Source organism: Staurois parvus, unplaced genomic scaffold, assembly GCF_062004578.1.
Source record: "Staurois parvus isolate SC_StPar_1 unplaced genomic scaffold, SC_StPar_1.0 ptg001787l, whole genome shotgun sequence".
NCBI classification, from domain to species: domain Eukaryota; kingdom Metazoa; phylum Chordata; class Amphibia; order Anura; family Ranidae; genus Staurois; species Staurois parvus.
In genome coordinates this window covers 856,559-879,477 of record NW_028319583.1, presented here as the reverse complement: position 1 = coordinate 879,477, position 22,919 = coordinate 856,559, and the positions used below count along the sequence as shown (strand labels likewise).

Genomic DNA, 22,919 nt, shown 5'->3' with positions numbered 1-22,919 from the left:
TCTGTCACTGAGCATCTTTTTCATTTCTTGTTCGTAATAAAGTTTAGATAGTACAACTATTCCCCCCCCCCCCACTTGTCTGCAGGTCGGACAACAATATCCTTTCTTTTCTCCAATGCTTCTATACCTTTATTAATCCCAGCCGTGCCCCTATGTTTTCTTATAGGGAGACTATCTAAGTCCTATGACCAATTATTTAAACATGTCTATATATCTATTGTCAGTGGGTACTGGATTGAATGTGGATTTATTCCTCAGCAGTGTATGATGTGCTTCCATTCCATCATCATTATATATTGGGGTCACATTGGGGTTTTGAGCATAATATTTTTTAATGTTGAGATTCCTAACCAGTTTTTGAATGTTTACGTAAGTGTCAAACTTACTTAAACCTTTGCTTGGGGAAAATTTTAGTCCTTTATTCAGAACCAGTAACTCTTCCTCAATGAGGTTGAAGATGCCTTCTCCTATTACTCCCTTCTTCTCTTTTGTTTTGTTTCTTCCTCCTATACATCCTCCCTTGCGGGTCTTTCCTTGTATTCTCCCCCCCTTGGGTTGGATTCCATCCTAAAAAAGGATTGGGGATGGGGGATACTGGTTATTCCTGTGCCAGGGGTGAATATTTTGCACAGGTACTTGGTAAGGTCTGAATGGGTTTTTTTTTAATTGGGGTCTTTGCGGCCTGGGTTTCTGGTACCCATAGCACTGATAATTTTTATTATAGGGTGCATAATTGTTATGTGGACCTGGGTGTGTTCTGGGTGGATACCATCTGTGCGAATGCTCATGTTTGGGTCGGCCCCCATAGGGTGGGTAGTGTGGTGGTGTTCTATGTGGAGCTTGGGGTGGTCTCCAGTGATGGTTATCCTGTTTTGGTATGTGCTCTTCATAATGGGTGTTTTTACTTTTATATGAATCTCCTCTTTGGCTTTGATGTTCTGGGATTTTAAAACCCAAACTGTTTCTCTTTTTTGGTGAGTTTGTGGGTATATCTCTTTCTGTTGTGGACTCAGCTGAATGTAATTTGTTGTTAGCCAATTTCACCTGCCATTTAAATACCTGTTTTTGTTGGTAATCTTGTAGTACTTTGAGGTATTTTTTATTTTTCTTACTTTTATTTTCTGAGTCTTTTTTCTGTATAATTTTGCTTCATTCATTCATTTGTCTGCTACACTCAGTCTGTTCTTTTAGTGGCTCAATTTTTTCCTTATACTCATTTATGAGTGTATCTAGTTTGCATATTTTCCTTTGTTGAGAAAATGTAAGACCTCCATGCCCCCTTTTCATTGAAAAAAATTATACCATTCTTGTATATCTTCCTCTTCTAATAACCCATCATTTATGGGTACTTCCCACCTTAATTTTCGGAGGACCGTTTTGTCTTTAATATATTTCTCCATAGTAACCATATCCCACCATACATTTTTTTTTATCCATAATATGGCCAAGTTTTCTGAACAAACCAGTGATATTAGTGTCCTTATTCTCTTCATTTTTAAATACATCCTCTGTTAAAGTCCCTTCTATCTAAATAAGAAAAAACTTCCATAGCTGTTACCAAGCGTATGAGCGAAAACCAAAGCAAAATTATAATCAAGACTTGTGAGCTGCTATATCAGATAATTTGTGCCAAACCAAAACCGGCACATTTTGGTTATATGTAGTAGCATGTGTTGTATTTTGGTTTGGCATGAATTATCTGATATAGCAGCTCACAAGTCTTGATTATAATTTTGCAATTATAATCAAGCGTAATGCTAAAACCAGAAATGCATCAACAGAGACCTATTTGGTACCATTACTACATAACCAGAAACTTGTCCGCAGAGACACAATTGGTATGATTATGGCATAACCAGAAACATGTCTGTAGAGGTTCAGTCAGTACCTTAATGGCACAACCAGAAACATGTCCACAGGGACGCAATTCATACCATAATGATAAAACTAGAAACCTGTCAACAGAGACCTATTTGGTACCATTGCTACATAACCAGAAACTTGTCCGCAGAGACACAATTGGTATGATTATGGCACAACCAGAAACATGTCCACAGGGACACAATTCATACCATAATGATAAAACCAGAAATGCATCAACAGAGACCTAATTGGTACCATTTTTACATAACCAGAAATGTGTCTGCAGAGACACAATTGGTATGATTATGGCTGTAGAGGTTCAGTCAGTACCTTAATGGCACAACCAGAAACATGTCCACAGGGACGCAATTCATACCATAAAGATAAAACTAGAAACATGTCAACAGAGACCTATTTGGTACCATTGCTACATAACCAGAAACTTGTCCACAGAGACACAATTGGTATGATTATGGCACAACCAGAAACATGTCCACAGGGACGCAATTCATACCATAATGATAAAACCAGAAATGCATCAACAGAGACCTAATTGGTACCATTTTTACATAACCAGAAATGTGTCCTCAGAGACACAATTGGTATGATTATGGCATAACCAGAAACATGTCTGTAGAGGTTCCGTCAGTACCTTAATGGCACAACCAGAAACATGTCCACAGGGACGCAATTCATACCATAATGATAAAACTAGAAACCTGTCAACAGAGATCTATTTGGTACCATTACTACCTAACCAGAAACTTGTCCGCAGAGACACAATTGGTAGGATTATGGCATAACCAGGAACATGTCTATAGAGGTTCAATCAGTACCCAATGGACACCACCAGAAACATTAAATACTAAACACATTAATATACAGCGCTTCATATAAAACGCATTAATTAAAATTTTTTTAAAGTGCTTTGTGCAAAAATCCAACTGTTACTAATACATAAAGTGACACGTGCCTTATGAATTAATAATTGCACTCAAAGTGTTCTTATACCATTTATAATTGCCATGCTCAGTGTTGCAGTCCACATAAAAAAACCTTTAGTGCCATCCACTTACCAATCTGTGAATCCACCTCAAGCTTCACGTAAAACTCACCAGATATTCTGACCCTGTAAGTTATGGGTCAACTTGCGCTCTATTTACCTTAGGGGGTTCCACGACACCTCCGTTGTTCTTCTATATCCCACTTTGGTAGACCAAAGGGAAAAAACAAAGGGGCACCATAGCATAAAATCTTTTTATTAAAAAAAAAAAATTGCTTAAAAGCAAATGCACACTCAATGTAGACGTGCTTCTCCCCAGCACCTAGCTGGGTACAGCTCCCAGCTCCACCAGCTAACTTGTTGTGAGACCGGTCCATGTGTGGAATGACATCACTGTCCATAGCTCTTCCCATCGCATTTTGTTATTCGACTTCTTTAGGGACCCATCCCTGAAGATGTTGAATGACGAAACTCATCATGGCCGAGCTATGGACGTCATCCCACACACGAACTGGCCTCACACCGAGTTAGCTATTTTTTTTGATAGAGCACTGTATATGGATGTGTTTAATATTTATTGACACTATAGGGTGATTGACTACAGGAGCTAAATATGTAAATTAGGTTTAAATTAGTTAAGAAGTCTGTTCAACCAGAAACATGTCTATAGATGCATAATTCATACCATAACACAACCAGGTGGTGTCTGAACTACACAGTCATTTTATTTTGAATTAACCTCAGTTGTTATTTCCAGAATACATAATGATCAGGTAAATGACCCCAGACCACGGTATTAAAGGCCCTACAGCAGTGGTAGGACAGAGAGTCAAGTGCTATATTCTAACCTATGGACTCCATTGCCCTGTCCCTCTCCAGGTCGCCCTCACCTGCACACAGATTTGGTGGACCACCGAGGTCGGCATTTCTTTCGCCCGGCTGGAAGAAGGCTATGAGAACGCCATGAAGGAGTACTACAAGAAGCAGGTCGGCCAGCTGAATACACTCATCACCATGCTGATCGGGCAACTTTCTAAGGGAGAACGACAGAAGATTATGACCATCTGTACAATCGATGTGCATGCTCGTGACGTCGTCTCCAAGATGATCCAGCAGAAGGTGAATGCTATCGGATGATTTAAGTTTATTATTTTAATTAACTAATTCACCCCCCCTCTCTCTTCTCATGGCATTTTTACTTTAGTTTTTATTGTTTCTATGTAACATTTTTAAATTTGCATTAATTGTTTTTAATGCAACTTGTGTAAATCTTGGGAAAACATTGTGTTTTCCTTTTCTCTTAAGTTGACATTTCACTAATAGTAAAGGTAAATTCCAGACAGATGTAGAGCACAACTGTAGGAGCCACTGGTGGGTGAAGTTCTATTTCTCCTTGGAGCACACAAAGCCAGGTCCACTACATTTTCCCCACTCTTCCATTGGCTCCAAAAAAACAGTCTAGGGGTTTGTTTTAGGGTTTTTAGTGGGAACGATGAACTGGGATAGGGATAGCGAGTATGGGATATCCCAGAAAACTCACTTTCTGGCTTCACAAAAAAAATTGAAAGTCCCACAGGATCTCTTTGCTGATGGTGCCTGTGCTATACAGTCACTAACTCTTCACCACTGGTCATCGGTTGCCTCTTTTTGATATCCACCAGGTTCTTACTACTGAGGAAGATGTATACTCACACCATTATAGGACAACTGGACCTTTTCCCACCAACTTCCTCCTCGCTCTTTCTAGCGAGCTTCTCCAGACCCAACTTAATCCCTGCACTCAAGCCCCCCAGCTAATCCTAGCTGGGACCTTGGTGTCTTCCTGATGGATTCTCCTAGAAATATGCCCCAGGGCAGAGCCCTGTACAGGGGTCTCCTTCAGTAGGACTGGGTCCAGGAACTCTCCTGCTGCCTCAGAACCCAGGCTATTTATGAGCTCTTCCTCCCCCTTCTGGGCACACTCAGGGGTGTATTTACTGCAAAGCAAACAAGGCATTTGCCTTGGGCGTCATTTTTCAGAGGGGGCGGAAGAAAGGACGATGGTTCTCCTTGGCATTGGGACTGGACGGTGAGTCTCTCTCCTTCTCTGGGGGACGGGTTTGCGGTGGTGTACAGGGGTCGCAGGTGGGGGGGGGAGTGGTGGGTAGTCAGGCTGAGGCTGGTTCCCAGGGGTGTGATCCCTCTCCTCCAGTGTGATAAGGCTGCTGGCCGGTGCCGGTCTGTGCCTCGCCCTTGCCCCTCCTGGCGGTGCACTGATCATTGGTATGAAGTGGACTCCTGGAGCTGGGGGAGAGGGAAGAGACAATCCAGGATACATGTACACCGGGGGGGAAAAAAAATCACAGACGACCCAAGGAGGAGAGCTGCTTTCCAGAGGAGTCTGCCTTATCCCCAGGGTGGGGGAAGTGTCACACCAGGAATACCAGCACCGGAAAATCCCTTTCCCCCCCCCCCAACCCGAACATGGCCATGAACAGCCACTGCACCCGCTGCTCCAGTTGCTCTGGAGGAGATGTCACCGGGAAAGTGTGTGTGTGTGTGTGTGTGTGTGTGTGTGTGTGTGTGTGGGGGGGGGATTTTTTTGGTGTTGGCTAGGACAGCACAAAATCTAAATACACTCCTGGGCACACCTCCCCAGGAATTGGCTGGAGTACCATAAGCATTCAGGCTGCATGACCTGTTCCTCCCACTGTGATTCTAGAATTCTCGAGAAGACAGGAGCAAGTAACAGAGCAGCAACCTGTGAGACACTGTGTAAGGGACCGCCCGGCAGCACCTCTAGCAATCCACTGGTCAGGTGCTTCCAGAGTGCGGAGTCTAAGTCCCGGAGCACTTGTTCACCAGGGCCCCTGATGGTGGGGATGGACTTGGAGCGCTCCGAGACCAGGATGCGACTACTGGGCACACCCACCAATGGTAGAGGTATCCGCCGAGGGCTCCCGCAGAGTAAGAGCCTGATGTGAGGAGGTTGGGAGATCCCGACGGGATGGATGGCTGAGCAGGTGCAGGGTCAAACAAGCCGGGTCGGGAGCCGTGGGGTCTGCGAGGTACAAAACAGCGGGCAGAGACTAGTCGGGTCACACGCCAGGTCAGCAACAGTAGATCAGAACAAACGGGGGGCATCCAGGAGAGAGGTCAGGCAAGCCAAGGGTCAGGGCAGGAGAGTACAGCAATGTCAGAAGCAATCCGGGTCAGCAACTATCCAAAACACAGGTACACAGATCAGGGAACAGAAAAGGACAAAACGGCAGCCAGTGACAGCTCAGGGCGATTTAAATACCGCGCCCTGCGCTGTCATTGGTGCCCGGCACGCACCCGTGTCTCCCAGTGCGCAAGTTCGCCACCGCGGCCAGCCCGGACCTAGTGCCCGCATCCCCATGCGAGGCGGCGCACTGCGCCTGCGCCGGGACCAGCGCCGTGGCGATTTCTGACACACTGAGCAGCTCTAAGTAATCAAACCCTTCTCTGATTACAGGAAGGCCAACTAAATTTACCTAGCATCTCTTTGTCCATTCAAAGAGCATTTTTCATTGCTGGAAGCTATAGTACAATACCTATGAGTGGAGTAGGTGGTGGAAAGGGAGGACTTTGTTGGCTCTTTTGACCAAAAGTGCTCATATTAACCCCTCAGCACCGGAAGTGCACACAGGGGCAGCAGAGGAATGAAGCACATATAACAAAGAAAAAACAGCTCTCCTGCTTCACCTGTCAGGGTCACACTGTGTGACAGAACCATGTAAATCTCAGGACTGGATGAACAGAAATACACATTCTTTGGTGTTGTATCTGTGTATTTATCTGTATGCCTGGAGTTTAGCTTTGAATGGGCATTTCAGATACTAATTTGAGCTTTTTAGGTGAATAAAGGAAAAAATGCGTGTGCATGCATAATGCAGGTTTACAAAAATTGTAAAACAGAAATAATTCAGTTTAGTCATCAGAAAGGGTAACTGCAGGGTCTTTTATGGGTGCAGTAAAGGGTTAACCTAATGGTGGGTTTGCTCGATTTTCCTGACGCGTGTCCTCATTTCACAGGTGGACAATGCCCAAGCCTTTGTGTGGCTGTCTCAGCTCCGACACCGCTGGGACGATGACAGGAAGCATTGCTTCGCCAACATCTGTGACGCTCAGTTCCTCTACTCCTACGAATATCTTGGCAACACTCCTCGGCTGGTTATCACGCCTCTAACAGATAGGTGGGTGACATGGCGCCAGCTTCGCCGAACACAGCATCCCTTTTTATAGATGGCTGGGCTGTGCGGGAATGACTGTCCCACGGCCAACACTCTATAAACAGCTGCTCTTCAGAGTTTACATCATAAAATCGCATTCCAATATCCCTTGTGGAGACAAAACTATTGGAGTCATTTGGTTGGATGGGCTCGTTCCATATAGTCAGTCTCCTCTAAAAGGGTTGTAAAAAAGGAACATTTGCTTAGTGTTTTATATTTTTTGCAACCACTTCCACCAGTTTTAAGCGTGAAATGGTAGAGAGTGGTTTCCAAGAGAGAACCACCACAAATACTATTTTGTGGTGGAGTTTTCAGTGTGGTGCCCCTCATCCCCATGGAAGGTGAATTTTTCTTTTTTGGATACACCTTAACAACCAAATAAAGAGGAGCCCCATTGCCTTGTGGGATGTCAAGAGGTGGGCTTGAGCTCCAATTTAGCACACACCATTGTGACAATTCTATGGAAAACCTTTAGTATTTGAAGCTTACAGCTCTTTGCCCCACCAGATGTTACATCACCCTGACCCAGTCCCTCCATCTCACCATGAGTGGAGCCCCTGCGGGACCAGCTGGCACTGGAAAAACTGAAACCACCAAGGACTTGGGTCGAGCCCTTGGAATTATGGTGTATGTCTTCAACTGCTCTGAACAAATGGACTACAAGGTAATTCATCTGACAGACTTCAAGCTTGGGTATCGTTGTCCGCATGGGTTCCTTTCATCATACAATACCTCCGTTTTTTTCATTGTATCTTCCAGTCCTGCGGGAACATCTACAAGGGCCTGTCACAGACCGGAGCCTGGGGCTGCTTTGATGAGTTTAATCGAATCTCTGTGGAGGTCTTGTCTGTGGTGGCCGTGCAGGTGAGGAACGTTTCTCATAATTTGGTGGTAAAGCCAGTAAGAAAGTATCAAATAATGCACATTAGTTTCAGATAAAGTAAAAAATCAATTTCCTGTCACCAGAATTCTAAATGTTCAACCACATGGTTAAATATGGGTCTCTTAATAGAATGAGATTAATGTCTTAATGACAAACCCCTAATTAGCATCATATTGATTTCACTCCAATTCTCTGACAGCTTGTTGAGGAAAACAGACTTCAGTATTGTCATGAAGTGATAGGAAGACGCTAGAGGTCAGAGGCATTATGGGAGATTCTCGGCTTCTAAATGGCAAACTTTACAAATATGAGACCTTTTAAGAAAAGCCTGGAGGGTCCCCGAAGAGATGTAGAAGGTGTTGGAAAGGTCACTGTTTATAGAGCGCGTTCTCCCGTCATTCTGTCTGTTACTCAATGGGATTTTTAACTCACATTTACCTGAAGACGTAAGAGTGTGATTCTGAATCTGAACATCAATTCTGAGTGTGAACCTTAGTGGCAAAAAGCACTTTATTTAATATCGGCAAACGATAATTAAAGGTATGGCCTCGCAGTTACGCACTGTGCAGTTACACTGTGGGTTAGTCTTTTTTTAACCCTTTCTAACATGGAGGAACCCTTGAAATAACTTTCAAGTCTCAGGGAACTGCTGCTAATAACTACAGTATGAAACAGAGAGCAAAAAAGTGAGCGCTTTAGATGGACAAGCAGCTGAAACACACAGGATAACCAAAAAAATCCTCACATGAAAATAAAATATAAAGTGCAGCGCTATAAATATAAATGTGACATAAAAATATATATTAAAAAGTCCCAATAAAGGTGACCTCGGGTAACAATGCACACTGAGCAGAAGTGCACATAAATAGTGCAATGTAGCAAAGATGGAATTCAGAAAGTAGTCATCAGCATGGAGAGGGTAGATGTATTCCCTTGATCAATGAAGGTCCGCACGGTGAAGACAAAGCTGGGCAGAATAAATCCACACACAGTGCCCATGCGGAGTTGTAGTCTGCCTGTGATTGGCTGTCGGTCTCTGGCCACCAGAAGGAGTGTTTCCGGATGTGGTGCGATCCTACCGCGGAGCAGAGTGAGTATCGCGGAGTGTAGGTGTAACACCTACACCTACACTCCGCGATACTCACTCTGCTCCGCGGTAGGATCGCACCACATCCGGAAACACTCCTTCCGGTGGCCAGAGACCGACAGCCAATCACAGGCAGACTACAACTCCGCATGGGCACTGTGTGTGGATTTATTCTGCCCAGCTTTGTCTTCACCGTGCGGACCTTCATTGATCAAGGGAATACATCTACCCTCTCCATGCTGATGACTACTTTCTGAATTCCATCTTTGCTACATTGCACTATTTATGTGCACTTCTGCTCAGTGTGCATTGTTACCCGAGGTCACCTTTATTGGGACTTTTTAATATATATTTTTATGTCACATTTATATTTATAGCGCTGCACTTTATATTTTAATAACTACAGTATGTCTGCAGCTCACAGTACATTAGCATCAAGTTGAGATTTAAGAATAACGAAAATGTGGCGTACTTGGCATGTTCACCATCCACTCTATGGCAGCCTTTCCCAACCTTTTTAACACAGAAGAACCCTTGAAATAACTTTCCGGTTTCAGGAAACCCCTGCTAAAAGTTAAAACCTCCACAACTCGTGATACATTAGTGTGATGGCCAGCGGTAGACATGTGCAGAACGAAAAAATGTTGTTTAGTTTTATATTTCAATATTTTTTAATGAAAAAGTAAGTACAAGTACATAGAAACATACCCCACCCACACGGTGAGTTGAGGCAAATAAACAGGTTCATACGTATATAGGCACGTAAGAAGTATCAATCAATCAATGATATCGTAACAAGAAAATACAACCCCCATATGGTGACAAATGTATCATTGGTCAGTAAACATGGGCAGTTTCATATTGACATTTAAAAAAAATAGCTTTTGTTTAGTTTTAGATTGATTTGTTAAGTTACAAATTTCATTTTGTTGCATTTGTAGCAAAATGTAAATTTGTTTAGTTTCATTTTGTGTATTTGTTTTCGATCGGATTCAAATTTTTCCAGTAGATTCAAAGTATTTGAATCAAATTTGAACTGAATTCAAATTGAAAATATTGAATCAAGCCAAATTCATTGTGAAGAATAGCTGGTTCTATTCTAGTTGAAACGTGAAATTTTGATCAATATTATTTCTATTTTTTTCTTTTCTATTATTTTCTACTCTATTCTTGCCTATGCTTTTCTATTCTGATTTATTTTTAATTCTTTTCTCTTCTTTTCTATTTTGTGTTTTGTTCTTTTCCTTTATTTTCTATTTTATTCTTCTATTTTCTGTTCTATTCTGTTCTTTTTTGCTCTATTCTTTTTTTTTTTTTATTCTATTTTTTTCAAAACTTGAATTTCAGAAGACGGCTATATTCTTTTTCTTCTATTATTTTCTATTCTATTTTATTCATTTCTATTCTATTCCTTTATTTTCTATTCTTTTATTTTATATTCTTTTTTTTTTTACTCTATTCTGTTCTGTTTTATTCTATTCTTTTTGAAATTTGAATTTTGGAAAACCGCTATATTCTAATACACATAGTAAAACCTATTGTAATGTTTATATTTAGAATTTGTTTTCAAATTTGTTTTTGAATTCAGTTAGAATTCGATTTGAATTTCGGACTCAATTTTGTTTTGTTATTTCGGATTTAAGTTAGTTACCATTGTAATTTGGATACATCCAAGTCAACGATTAATGAAAATTTTGTCCGAATATTGATTCAGAATGAAACGAACCACACATGTCTAGTCAGAAGAATGTTTCTTACATTTGTGGTCATTGGGAAGAATTACCCCATTACAGATAACTAAAAAGATCAATGGTGTCGGTGGGAATTTATCTCAGAGTCAGAATTGCTCATAGCTCAAGGAACCCCTAGCAACCTCTGGAGGAATCTTGGTTGAGAAACACTGCTATATGACATATAAATCACTCTATGTTTAATAAATAGTAATATTGTCCAGAAATAATGCAGTTGGTGAAAAATGTATAATTCCTGTGGTGGTCAGTGGAAAAATGACCCATACATTGGTGGTCAGTGATGTGCCCCTTACATTGGTGGCCAGTGATGTGCCCCCTTACATTGGTAGTTAGTGGAAAAGGGTCCTTGTAGATTGGTCATGCGTTAAGAGAAGGGTCACCTTACACTAATAGTCAGTGAGAGGAACACCCCATTACACTGGTAGTCAGAGGGAAGAATGTTCATTAAACTAGTGGTCAGTGGGAAGAATGCATCTTAGAAAAGTGGCCCGCGGGAAGAATATTCTCTTACATTGATGGTCAGTGGGATGAAAAATGGTCCCTACATATGTAGTCAGTGGGGTGAATGATCCTTATATTGGTGATCAGTGGGAAGAATGTCCCTTACATTGGTGATCAGTGGGAAGAATGTCCCTTACATTGGTGGTCAGTGGGAAGAATGTCCCTTACATTGGTGGTCAGTGGGCAGAATGCTCCTTATATTGGTGGTCAGTGGGAAGAATGCTCCTTACATTGGTGGTCAGTGGGAAGAATGTCCCTTACATTGGTGGTCAGTGGGAAGAATGTCCCTTACATTGGTGATCAGTGGGAAGAATGCTCCTTACATTGGTGGTCAGTGGGAAGAATGTCCCTTATATTGGTGGTCAGTGGGAAGAATGCTCCTTACATTGGTGGTCAGTGGGAAGAATGCTTCTTATGTTTGTCATTAGATGGATGAGTGCCCCTTACATTGGTGGTCAGTGGGATTAATGACCCTTAAATTGGTGGTCAGTGGGAAAAATGCTCCTTACATTGGGGGTCAGTGGGAAGAATGCTCCTTATGTTTGGTATTAGATGGATGAATGCCCCTTAAATTGGTGGTCAGTGGGAAGAATGCTCCTTACATTTGGGATTAGATGAAAGAATGATCCTTACATTGGTAGTCAGTGGGAAAAAATCCCCCTTTACAAATAGCTAAAAGGAGCAGTTTCTTTTCTGAGAGGCGGAAACTGCTCATAGCTCAAGGAACTCTCAGCAACCCCTGGAGGAACCCTGGTTGAGAGAGGATATTGTCCTGGGACCTTAAAAAGTGAAATGAGTTGACTTCTTCCAGAGTGCGTAGCTCCGGTGTATACAGGCTGAAACCAAACTTTTTGGGTCCCATTTATGAAAGTGGATGAAAGGAACTGAGACCTGATCTGTCGAAGTGTTATTACAAGGAACTAAAGTTATTTCTACACAAGATGGAAAAAGAAGCCAAGCTCAGGACTCAAGTTCCAAATGAGAGTGTAGGTTTTTTTTTTTTTAATAAGGTGTGTTCACCTCAAACAGGAAAACTTAACTGCTACATCTGAGCACCACAAACCAAAAATGCTCTTTAATTCATTTTTAATATTCAACGCAAACTCCCCCAACTATCTATGTCTCCATGCTTTATTTTGCTGGGAAATCACTTTGACCTTTTTGGCCGTGGCCATCTTGAGTAAGGACAGATTATTCATGTAGCATTTACTTCCTGGAATCCATTTGCCCTTAGCTCAGGCATGCAGGCAGGAGGGTGTACTTAGCTGAGAAAACCCCTCCTCCCATGAAGACTCCTGGAATGTATGACATCATTTGCCTAAGCCAGAAACCGGGAAGTCAATGAAAAAGTGTAAAAAAAAGGTTTAAAACAAGTAAATATAATATAATTTCCTATCTATTTACTAATCCTAGCAGCATAAGGATTAAAAATGGTCAATGTTGATTGAGAGAGTAAAATAATGTTTTAAAGGACAACTAAACCCAAAAAGAACTAAAATATTCCAGTTTACCTGAATCAGCCAAGGTTTCCCAGGAAGAAGAAAGCGGAACCTTCCTTGCTAGGTAAAGCCATGCTCAATAGCACAGCTGTGTAAATCCTAGGACTGGATGGACATAAAGATCCTTTAGCAGATAAAACGGCTTCTATGTATGTACTTTATCTGAGTGTTTAACTGTTTCTTGGAGTTCAGCTTTAAACAAACATGAAGCTTAGTATAGTTTGCTCAGATGAATGGCAGCAGGTGTATGGCATTGTACAATGAGGCGCATTGCCCAGCTGGGAGAATTGTTAATATTCATAGTCACCATGTGTGTGCAGGCTGTATGGGACTGAAATGATTCCCTGATCAATCAGTCATTGCTATTCCCTGACCTTTAAATCTATGACTTGATTCTTTATGATGCAGGAGCACCATCCAGATATACACAAATGTCTTATCATTCCTCTCTTGGTACCTTCTGGCAGGTGAAAAGCATACAGGACGCCATCCGAGATAAGAAAAAGAGGTTTAACTTTCTTGGTGAAGAGATTAATCTGATTCCATCAGTTGGGATCTTCATCACCATGAACCCGGGCTACGCCGGCCGTACGGAACTCCCGGAAAATCTCAAGGCACTGTTTAGGTAGGTTCAAGATATGAAATCTCCAACAAGGAGTTTGTAAAAATCTGGACACTTTCTGTGGTCTGATGAAGATTATTTACCAGAGGAAGAGAATAAATTGGACTTTCGAGGCACCACATATAGTCTCAGGCAGGGGTGCTATTAGATATCATGGGGCCCCATACAGCCTACCTGACATGCCTGCCCCCTCTCCCAGTACCACTCAATTGGTGGCCCTACCCACTACTTAACACTCTGTAACCCCTGAACTCTCCACTGCCCTGCACCCCTACAGTCCTTCTTGCACCTTGCTCTACACCTCCTGTAAGCCCACTATCCCAACGCTTTGCATCACCTGCATCCCCAACTACCAGCACCCTGTACTTCTACCGCTACTCTGTCTGCACCTTTGTTAAACCTCACAATGTACCCCTGAACCCCTCCCCCCCATCCCACTGCTACCCTGCACTCTGCACCCCCTACATTCTCCTTTACCCCACACTTTGCATCTCCTATTACCCCACATTTTGCACTCCCATTACCCCACATGCCATTACCCACTAATCCCCCAAATACACCTTGTTCTTCACCCCTACATCCCCCATTACATATTACTTTGCATCAAAGCCTTTTCCAATACACCTCACTCTACAAACCCCCCACATGCCCCTGACACATCACACTCCCCCACTGCTCATATTTGGGCTCTTCCCATTTGATTGAACCTTTACCTGGAGAGGGTTCACCTGATAGCCCCTGGGGCCCTTTCTGTAGCAACTGTTATGGTGCGGTTTGCTCACAGCTGATCCTGTCACATTGTTATGCATCGAGCTTTGCTGGCCATGGATATGGGGAATTCTGGAACTTGTGGGCAGGGATGAAGAGCTGAGAGAGGGTGGAACCTGGGATTCGGAAGGTGATAGACCAACCTTTCTCAACCCTTTCAAAACAGAGGAACCCTTGATATAACTTTCCAGTCTTAGGGAGCCCCTGCTAACAATGCCTATATCTACAACTCATGATTCATTAGTATGGTCACTGGAAAGAATGCTCCATACACCTGTGGTCATTGGGAAAAATTACCCCCTTATAGATAGCTAAAAAGATCAATAGTGTCAGTGGGAACTTATCTGAGAGGCAGAAATTGCTCATTGCTCAAGGAACCCCAAGTAACCTCTGGAGAAACCCTGGTTGAGAAATCGTGTGGTAGACTGAGTCATCCCCTACTAGCCCCCACTTCTAGCCTAATGGGGCCTGGGCCCAGTTTGTGAGGGCTACCTTTATTCCCCTATCAGCATCCCTGGTTTCAAGTATAAACATTTTTTGGATTCAAAAATATTAAAAATAAATTAATTATATATTATTGATAACATGTTAAAAACATTAAACATATTTAAAAACAAGTAAATATTCAAGACAACTAGGGCATTATTTGAATGATTAAAACCTTCCTGTGTCCCCCACCACATGGATACCATTGCCCAGTTATTGTATACATTTAACAAACAACCTTCAGTATATGATATCTTTATTCATTTCTTTGGCATGCCCCAATGCTGGCTCTGCAGTGAGATGGGGGACCACCCAACTTGATGCATTTCGCGGCTGTGTTCATTTCTGATTCCTCAAGAGTATGCAGAGGTAGGCATACCAAAACTGTTCATCCCAGAGAGCTGTACCATGGCATCAGCCTGTAATGGGTATTCAGGGAACTGACATATGAATATCCCTAAACTACATCTATGGACAAACTCTTTGGGGGTTAGCCCAATATTGAAATGTATGCATTGCCTCTTATAATGAAAGCCTCTCATCACTTTTAAGAAGCATTGGAGATGCTCTGACCACTTGGACTAGGACTGATATGACCCAAGTCACTGTCACTCAATTCAAACTCAATAGTGGGCACACTCAAACTGGATACACTATTGGTACACTCGCTGAGTGACAGTGACTGGCCCACTATTGAACTGAAAATGGGTGACCGTGGCTTGGGCAATATAAGCCCTAAAGCCTAGTGGTCAGATGATATCAAATGCTTAGAAGTGGTGGGAGGCTTCAATTATGTCTACATTCCAATGCTGGTCTGGCCCCCAAATATGGATTGGATTATTATTGTGTCACTATAAGTAGCTGATGGGTTCTCAGCTCTTAAAGATGTGCCAACTCACATATTCAGGAACATGTAAAGCATGGCCTCCATGACCATCCTTTAGTGCCTTTAAACTGCTCAGGGAGGTTTCCACTTGGGTTACACCAATCCAATGAATGACACATCCTACAGAGATCACAAAACTGTTTTCAGCTGAGTTTTCTGGTGGTCAGCCCAGTTCTATGCATGGCTAAGGATGGAGATTCTCAGGATTGTGAGACTGCGTCAAGGACACAGACTCTTGTATGGACCTGGAGGACCCATTGAACTAGTAAGGGAATAGAAGGAAAAAACATAAAGGTCAGTGAAAGGGTAAGTTCACCTTTTCATGAAAAAATGAAAAGGTGAACTAACTTCACCCCTTGACTCTACAGCCAGAGTAGTGGTCCATATACCGTGTACTGCAATACACAGCCCCAGAGTGAGTATCATAATCAGGGGCGGACTGACTATTTGGAAACTCGGGCACTGCCCGAGGGCCCGGGGTCAGTTGGGGGCCCCATGAGATGCCCCTGGTACCTTTTTCATAGGCTTTTTTGAGTTTGGGCAAGGACACGTGCCCCATGATCCCCTATTGCCCGGGGGCCCCATGAGTTGTCAGTCCGCCCCTGATCATAATGCTTCAAATTGCAAGCACTCCTTGGCTGGTACGACCACGTGACCATGCTTCTTCCCCCTGGGACAGCTTGCCTTAAGAAGAAGCCTCAGATGAGCTCCTCATTGTCATCGTAGTCACGTGACCAATGAGTGCTTTCCATTGCTATCAATATAATGGATAATCATTTGGGGCTGAGTATTGCGGTGTTACGGACCACTACACTAGCAGCGTGGGCATCATGGCCACTATGTGCAGTGGGGTACAGAGGGGTTGCCAAGATATTTTAATGAAAAGGTGAACTTACGATTTAAGCAAATCATTTTTGTGTGTATGTTGCAAACTTCCTTAGCTGGAGATTCTGATGTAACAGCACTTCATGCTGCAGGCTGACAGCGCTAAGCCACTACCTCACAATCAGCAGCAGGGTTGTCAGCCTTCATGCACCTCCTTCAGTTGGCCTTGCACTGGATAGATGATAGGCAGCTCAACAGCCAACCTAATAAGTGCACAAGGCAGGCTGACAACGCTGTTGCTGATTGTGAGGCAGTGGCTTAGCGTTGTCAGCCTACAGCAGGAAGTGCTGTTACTGGCAGGATCTCCAGGTAATGATCTACAATTGCAGTGCTGGAAATGCCTCTGATAGGTTACTTACATGCCTCTGTCCTGCAGGCCATGCGCTATGGTGGTCCCCGATTTTGAACTGATCTGTGAGATCATGTTGGTGGCTGAGGGCTTTATCGAAGCCAGGTTGTTGGCCAGGAAGTTCATCACCCTCTATCAGCTGTGTAAGGAGCTTCTATCCAAACAGGTACGTGTGTCCTGTGCAGAAATGATATCCTGAGGGGACTTTACATACCCCTGACATAGACACTGAACAAACATCACAAGACGTCGCTTCAGATGAAGGAGATTGTACTCCAGAAGAAGAAAATGTCTGATTTTAAAAATGTATTAATTATTGTGATGCTAATAATGTTACAATTTAGTCTCTAGTTTACAGTCAGTTTATGTTTGTTGTTCTCTTCATTGTCCCTCGTCTCTCTTCTGTCCTTTTCTCTGTCGATTCTTTAAACTGGAGAAACAAAATTAGAACAAACTGAATATAACATTGGATTTAATTAATACAGTAGTAGCATTAAAAATGAACAATGGTTGTTATTGGCAACTCTTTTCTTTTTCTTTCTTCTCTTTCATTCTCTTTCTTCTCTCTTCCATTTTCTTTTCTTGCTTTCTGTCTCGCTTTCTTTCATTTTCTTGCTTTTCTTTTTCTTTCTTTTCTTTTACTTTCTTTCATTTTCTTGCTTTTCTTTCTTGCTTTCTTTCTTTCTTGCTTTCTATTTCTTGCTTTTCTTTCTTTCTTTCTCTCTCTCTTTCTTTCTTGCTTGCTTGCTTTCTTTCTTTCTATTTCTTTCTTTCTTTCTTTCTCTCTTTCTCTCTCTCTCTCTCTCTCTCTTTCTCTCTTTCTTCCTCTCTTTCTTCCTCTTTCTTCCTCTCTTTCTTCCTCTCTTCCTTCCTCTCTTCCTTCCTCTCTTCCTTCCTCTCTTCCTTCCTCCCTTTCTTCCTTCCTCTCTTTCTTCCTCTCTTCCTTCCTCTCTTTCTTCCTTCCTTTCTTTCTTCCTTCCTTCCTTTCTTTCTTTCTTTCTTTCTTTCTTTCTTTCTTTCTTTCTTTCTTTCTTTCTTTCTTTCTTTCTTCCTTCCTTCCTTCCTTCCTTCCTTCCTTCCTTCCTTCCTTCCTTTCTTTCTTTCTTTCTTTCTTTCTTTCTTTCTTTCTTCCTTCCTTTCTTTCTTCCTTTCTTCCTCTCTTTCTTCCTCTCTTTCTTCCTCTCTTTCTTCCTCTCTTTCTTCCTCTCTTTCTTCCTCTCTTTCTTCCTCTCTTTCTTCCTCTCTTTCTTCCTTTCTTTCTTCCTCTCTTTCTTCCCCTCTTTCTTCCTTCCTCTTCCTCTCTTTCTTCCTTCCCCTTTTTTTCTTCCTTCCCCTTTCTTTCTTCCTTCCCCTTTCTTTCTTCCTTCCCCTTTCTTTCTTCCTTCCCCTTTCTTTCTTCCTTCCCCTTTCTTTCTTCCTTCCTCTCTTTCTTCCTTCCTCATCCTTTCTTCCTTCCTCATCCTTTCTTCCTTCCTTTCTTTCTTTTTTCTCTCTCTTTCTTTCTCTCTTTCTGTCATCTTTCTTTTTTCCAGCTTTTTCTTTACCTTTTTTTTCTACCTTTCTTTATCTCGTCCTTTCTCTCTCTTTCCCTCTCTCTCCCCTTCCTCTCTTTTCCTTATTTCTCCCTCTATATTTCTTTTTATTTTTTTTTTGCTCCTTTTCTCACTCTTTCGCTCGTTCTCTCTTTCCGTAACCCCCTTTTGTTACATTCTTCCTCTAACTTCCTATCACTCCATCTCTTTCTTTCTGTTTTTCTCTTTCACTCTCTTTCTCCCTCTATGCCTCTCTTAATGACTCCCTTAATGACTCCCTTTCTTTCACTCTCAGTTTCTTCCCTCTCTCTTTCTCTCTTTATTATTTCTCTCCCTCCTTTGTCCACCCCCCCAATTTATGTACTTCTGATCTCTTCTGTTAATGTGTCCTCCGTCCTTCGTGTACCGCTAAGCCTGGCAGACCACTCTTGAAAGGAGTCATTACTACTCTCCATGCTTGGCCAGACAGACATTGCTGTACTTTAATGCTGAATCCGTTGCCGCGCTCATCTTTCTTCTGCGGCATAAAGGTTACAGTATCAAACCCGATTTACCGAGCCTGCGTGTGACATTGTAATTTAGCAGCGGAGCAGAACAATCTATCCTTCCTCTGTGGCTCAGTGAAGCGGCCAATCCTGCTCTCGCCTACAATACTGTATGTGACAAAGGGCCCCATTGATTATGAGTCGGCAGCCGGCGAGATACAAGTACAGTCAGGGAAAAGGTTGTTTGAAGTTTAAACGGTTTGAGTTGGACTGGGAGTTGAGCTGGAACTGAGTGTGAAGTAATGATTGCAGCCGCTGGAGATTTAAATTGTACGGCTGAATGAAGCTGTCCTGCCGAGTTTTATGGCGAGTCATGGTCACTTGGCCGATTTAACCCTCTCTCTGCCAATGTCCCTGCCGGATCTTTTTTTTTTTTTTTATTCGCTTAAATGCTAAATCTCAGATTGTTGATGTGAATTTCACTATTATGCTCACACTAATATGCTATGTATAGAGTACACAGTCATACCGGTCTCTGCACCACAGGAGCTTACAGTCTAATGTCCCACCACAGTCCCACACTAATATTATTATAGATTTCTATAGCTCCGACATATACTGCAGTGCTGTACAGATAACACTGAGCAGGTCTCTGCACCTGAGGAGCTTACACTCTAATGTCCCCCCACAGTCACACACTATTTTACAGTTTATTTAGCTCTGATGTATGCCATGGTGCTGTACAGAGAACACTAAGGCAGTCATATCAGTCTCTGGTCCACAGGAGCTTACACTCCAATGTTCACACCACAGTCACAGACAGGGCTGGCCTCAGCATAAGGCTGCTTGAGCATCCACCTTGGGGCGCCAGGATGGTGGGGCGGAAAAATCTGAATCCCTAGCCACCTGCTGGGGATTTGGAATTTAACCACTTCCCGCCTGGCCGATGTACTGTGTGTATGTGTGTATGTTTGTGTGTGTGTATAAATAGTATGTATGTGTGTATATGTGTGTGTGTGTGTATATATATATATATATATATATTTGTGTGTCATATATATATCTATCTCCTTGTATGTGCAAGGATCCGGTGGATCACAGTGCTTGGTATTGGCCCAGGTACCATGTGATTGCTGTGACCAATCACAGTAATCACATTATAAGTAAATACAACTGTTATGAATGTTTTACTATTGTGATCTCTGTGATCAGTTACAGTGACCACATGGTACAGGGCTGCTCTCTCTGGTCACAGTGATCACATGGTACAGGACGGTGGTCACAGTGATTGGTCACAGTGATTATATTGTACAGGGCCAATCATAGTTAACAATAATCATGAATGAATGCCAATCATAACAGTTAAAATTATTGCTTTTACAGTGATCACCACTATACAAGAAATCATAGTGTAAAAAACAGATCCAGATCACCTGGGGGTTGGCAGGAAGTGCTCAAAATGCCCCTTTGCCTGTGTAGACAAAAACTCTTTCACCAAACATGGTCACACACCAATATTATTATTATACAGTTATATAGCTCTGACAGATTCTGCAGTGCTGTACAGAGAGCACTGAACTAGTTACATCAGTCTCTGCACCAGAGGAGCTTACAGTCTAATGTCCCACCACAGTCACACACTATTATTATTGTACACTTATGAAGCTCTGACACATTTCAGAATTCTGTACTGAGAACACTGAGCTATTTACAATCTGCACCAGAGGAGCTTACACTCTAATGTCCCATCACAGTCATACGCTGTTATCATTCTTAAACACATATAAAGCTCTGACATATTCCGCAGTGCTGTACAAAGAACACTGAGCCAGTCACATCATTCACTGCATTAGAGGAACTTACACACTGATGTCCTCACCCGTGTCATAAGGCATGCACAATTGTCCCTTAGAAGGTTGAATCACACATTGACATATTAGTTCTGGGTGGTGTGATCGTTCAACATTTTGAATCATGCCAGAACACGGATTAGCTAACCCATGCTTATGAGAGGGAATGGTGTTTAGGCCGAGCCACCTATCCCTCATAACCCTTCAAGAAAGTGAATTCCATTCCTAAACCTGTAAAATATATGTTACAAATGCAGAAACTGTACCTACCTCCCCTTTTATCTTCTGTTACTAATGCAGGACCATTATGACTGGGGTTTGAGAGCCATCAAGTCTGTCTTGGTGGTAGCTGGTTCTCTAAAGAGAGGAGACCCGGATCGCCCGGAAGACCAGGTCCTTATGAGAGCCTTGCGAGATTTCAACATTCCCAAGATAGTGACAGATGACATGCCTGTGTTCATGGGTCTCATCGGAGATCTGTTCCCAGCCCTGGATGTCCCTCGGAAGAGGGACATGGACTTTGAGAAGTTTGTGAAGCAGGCTGTACTGGACCTGAAGCTACAAGCTGAAGATAATTTTGTTCTGAAGGTAAAAAAGGAGATTGTTGTGTAAGTTTAATGTGTAGTTACATTTTATTTATTCTGTTGTATCTGAAAAGAATCTTTTTTTCGGCTGCATCGTGGCGCATGATAATGTGAAAGTATAGTCCTGCACTATATAGGCAAAAGTCTGTGGAGTCCTGACCATTACACCTATAGGAGCTTGTTGGATATTCCATTCCAAAACTATGGCCATTTAATATGGAGTAGCTTCCACCCTTCTAGGAAGGCTTTCCATCTGATTTTGGACTGTCTATGGCAATTTGTACCAGTTTGTGAGGTCAGGTACTAATGTTGGATGAGAAGACTTGGCGCACAATTGGAATGCAATTAAATTAGGGTCAATTCAGGACTCTGTGTAGGCCACTCAAGTCCCTCCACACCCGTCAAACCATGTCTTTATGCAGCTGACTTTGTACACAAGGGAGAGTCATGCTGGGACAGAAAAGGATCTTCACCAAACACATACCATAAGATTTTAAGAGCACGCTGTAGTACCAAAATTCATAATAAAATGTGTCCTCAAGATCCAAAAAAATATGTTTATGTTTATTTAAGGGAGCTGTCATTATACATATACATAGGAAAAAGAAAAACATAAAAACCAAACTTAAGTTCATCCTCAATCTACAAGTGTTATTGCGTATCCTTGAAGAGGGCAAAAACCCCAGCGAATAGCTCAAGACACACAAATGGCAAAATATTAAATCTTTATTGAAAACCTATACTATACAAAATCCAACGTTCCCAATATGAAACAAAACTATATCTAAGAGTCCATCCATTCAGTGACTTGACAAACATTCAAAGCCCTTTTGAACGTTAAGCAAGATGTTGAATCCTCCCATTTGTAGCATGTCTCACCAATGATTGTTATATGAAATTATCCCAGCTACGTGGTTTAATGGGCAAACAAGGGAGCCACCAGCCTGCTGAGGTTGCTGGAAGACTCCAAAAGCAATTGGACTGTGTATCTTTCCATTTTATTACGGATTTGTCATGCTGATAACAGAATGCTTATGTGAGAAGATTTACAGTCATGTATATTGATTTGCCAGTTCAGGGAGCCACCAGCTAGCTTGGGATGCTGAAAGACTCCGAAAGAAATTAATCATCATAGAAGTATTTATCCAATAAAGGAGGCAGAATTAGTGAATGCCTTAAATAGAAACCACCAAATCATTAGGGAAAGTTCCAAGTAGTAAGTGTCCAGTAGTGAAGCAAAGTGATATTTAGCCATCCAGTAGGGTCTCAGGGGAATCCAGGCCATGCTCCATAATGGCAGTGCTTCATAGATGTATCAGAAAGCGCCCCATGGTCTCATCTTACATGGAGGATGTAGAGAGGGAGAAGCATCCCAACAGATTACAAAATGGGAAACAGGCTGGAAAGCTGACTGGTTTTGCCTGTCCCACCGGCTGTTTTAGAGGTAGTACCCTTCATTTGAAACACTTGAACTCAATCATTGCCCTATATTATCCATATGATGGTAAGTATTGACAGACTTTTGGCCATATTATGTATATAAGTTGCATGGTGGATCATTTTGGATTATCATAGATGTCAATAAGGGTTTTTTTGGGTAATTCTAGTAGTAATGATTGCAATTTTTGAAGACACGAGTCAGATTTGAAAAAA

The 22,919-nt window shown here is 42.3% G+C and overlaps 1 protein-coding gene across 1 annotated transcript in view; it reads left to right on the top strand.

The window, feature by feature from the left end:
* Positions 1-22,919, top strand: part of DNAH9 (dynein axonemal heavy chain 9) — a 336,995-nt gene that overhangs the window by 89,851 nt on the left and 224,225 nt on the right. The window contains exons 25-31 of the mRNA XM_089663852.1: positions 3,746-3,985; positions 6,902-7,062; positions 7,606-7,762; positions 7,858-7,962; positions 13,287-13,444; positions 16,843-16,981; positions 20,983-21,270. Coding sequence (XP_089519978.1) covers positions 3,746-3,985; positions 6,902-7,062; positions 7,606-7,762; positions 7,858-7,962; positions 13,287-13,444; positions 16,843-16,981; positions 20,983-21,270 — 1,248 coding nt within the window. The remainder of the gene's footprint in view (positions 1-3,745; positions 3,986-6,901; positions 7,063-7,605; positions 7,763-7,857; positions 7,963-13,286; positions 13,445-16,842; positions 16,982-20,982; positions 21,271-22,919) is intronic.